The sequence below is a fragment of the Corapipo altera genome, unplaced genomic scaffold (assembly GCF_003945725.1).
Source record: "Corapipo altera isolate COAL_440 unplaced genomic scaffold, ASM394572v1 171, whole genome shotgun sequence".
Classification (NCBI taxonomy): Eukaryota; Metazoa; Chordata; class Aves; order Passeriformes; family Pipridae; genus Corapipo; species Corapipo altera.
In genome coordinates, this window is record NW_020884972.1 from 17,893 (window position 1) to 19,346 (window position 1,454).

At 63.0% G+C, this 1,454-nt stretch overlaps 1 protein-coding gene across 2 annotated transcripts in view; it reads left to right on the top strand.

Annotated features, from left to right (window-relative positions):
* Window positions 1-628: 628 nt before the first annotated feature.
* Window positions 629-1,454, top strand: part of SLC25A37 (solute carrier family 25 member 37) — a 14,602-nt gene continuing 13,776 nt past the window's right edge. The window contains exon 1 of one of the 2 annotated variants that reach the window (XM_027665186.1): window positions 629-759. In XM_027665186.1, the coding sequence (XP_027520987.1) occupies window positions 694-759 (66 nt within the window). In that variant the 5' untranslated portion in view covers window positions 629-693. The remainder of the gene's footprint in view (window positions 760-1,454) is intronic. The other variant, XM_027665188.1, reaches the window with a different exon arrangement.

The window sequence follows — 1,454 nt, forward strand, 5'->3', positions numbered from 1 at the left end:
TATTTATTGATTATTTTATTTATGATTGTTATTATTTTACTTATTATAGATTCTTTTATATAAGATAAGATTCTTATCTTACTTATTATTATTTTATTTCTTATTTTGTTTCTTATTTTATTTTATTTCTTACATTTATTTTATTTATTACTTTATTACTTTATTTCCTCCTGAGGACACTACACCTATGCCACCCACATGTCTGACACCGCGTTCTCCATCCTAAACCACGCTTTGGAGCCGGAGCGCCGCATCCTCCCGCGCAAATCCAGCGCAATTCCAGCGCAGGACCCGCGCCCTCCCCAGCCCCGCCCTCAGCCGGACTTTAGGACCGCGCGTCCCCCTCACCGAGCCCGCCCCCCCAACAGCGCAGCCAATCGTCACTCTTCATTCCGTCACCTCTCTTTACCATTCGTTCTCCGCGCTGCCAATCTAGTGACGTTACAGAGAATCAGCCAATGAGCGCGTCGGGGCGGGGCGGGGCGCGGCTTTAAAGGGAGGCGGTGGCGCCGCGCGGTCCCTGTGCCCGCCCGGCCCCGCCGCGTCCCCGTGCTGTCCCCCCGCGTCCCCCCGCGCATGGAGCTGAGCTGCGCCCCCGCAGCGCCCCCGGGGCCGGGGCCGCCCCCCGGCCCCGCCGTGGCGGAGGGGGACGAGTACGAGAGCCTGCCCAGCGGCGCCGCGCTCGGCACGCACATGGTGGCCGGGGCGGTGGCGGGAATCATGGAGCACACGGTCATGTACCCCGTGGACTCGGTCAAGGTGCCCGCGGGGGGGCACGGGGGGCACCCCCGGGGGTGCGGGGGTCGGGGGTACTCGGGGTGTAGCGGGAATGCGGGTGCCGCGGTACCCCGGGATGCTCCGGGGGGTGCGGGGATCGGGGGTGCTCGCGATGCTCCGGGGGGACCCGCCCGGGGTACCGGGGATGGGGTCGGGGGGTACCGGCGGTGTACGGGGGGCTGGGGTGCCCCGGGGGTACGCGTATGGGGGTCTGGGGGCCGGGATCTGCGCTGGTGCCAGTGGGAGAACACGCGTGGGGTGCTGGGGGTGTGTAAGGGGCGTGCAGAGGCGGCTGGGGTGCGAGAAGAGAGGGGGCGTGTAAGGGGTGTGCAAAGGGGTGCGAAGGGTGTTTAGGGTGCAGGAAGTGTCGGGGTGCGGGGAGGGAGCAGTGTGTAAAGGGGGTGCAAAGGGTTGTTGGGGTGCAAGAAGAGGGGGGAGTGTGCAAGGGGTGCAAGGGGCTGTTGGGGTACATGGGGTGTAAATAGGGGAGGTGTGCAAGGGGTGCTGGGGTGCTGGAAAGCAGGGTGGGTGTTGGGGTGCAGGGTGTAAGGGGTGTTGGGGTGCAGGGTGTAAGGGATGTTGGGGTGCAGGGTGTAAGGGATGTTGGGGTGCAGGGTGTAAGGGGTGTTGGGGTGCAGGGTGTAAGGGATGTTGGGGTGCAGGGTGGGCAGTGTGGG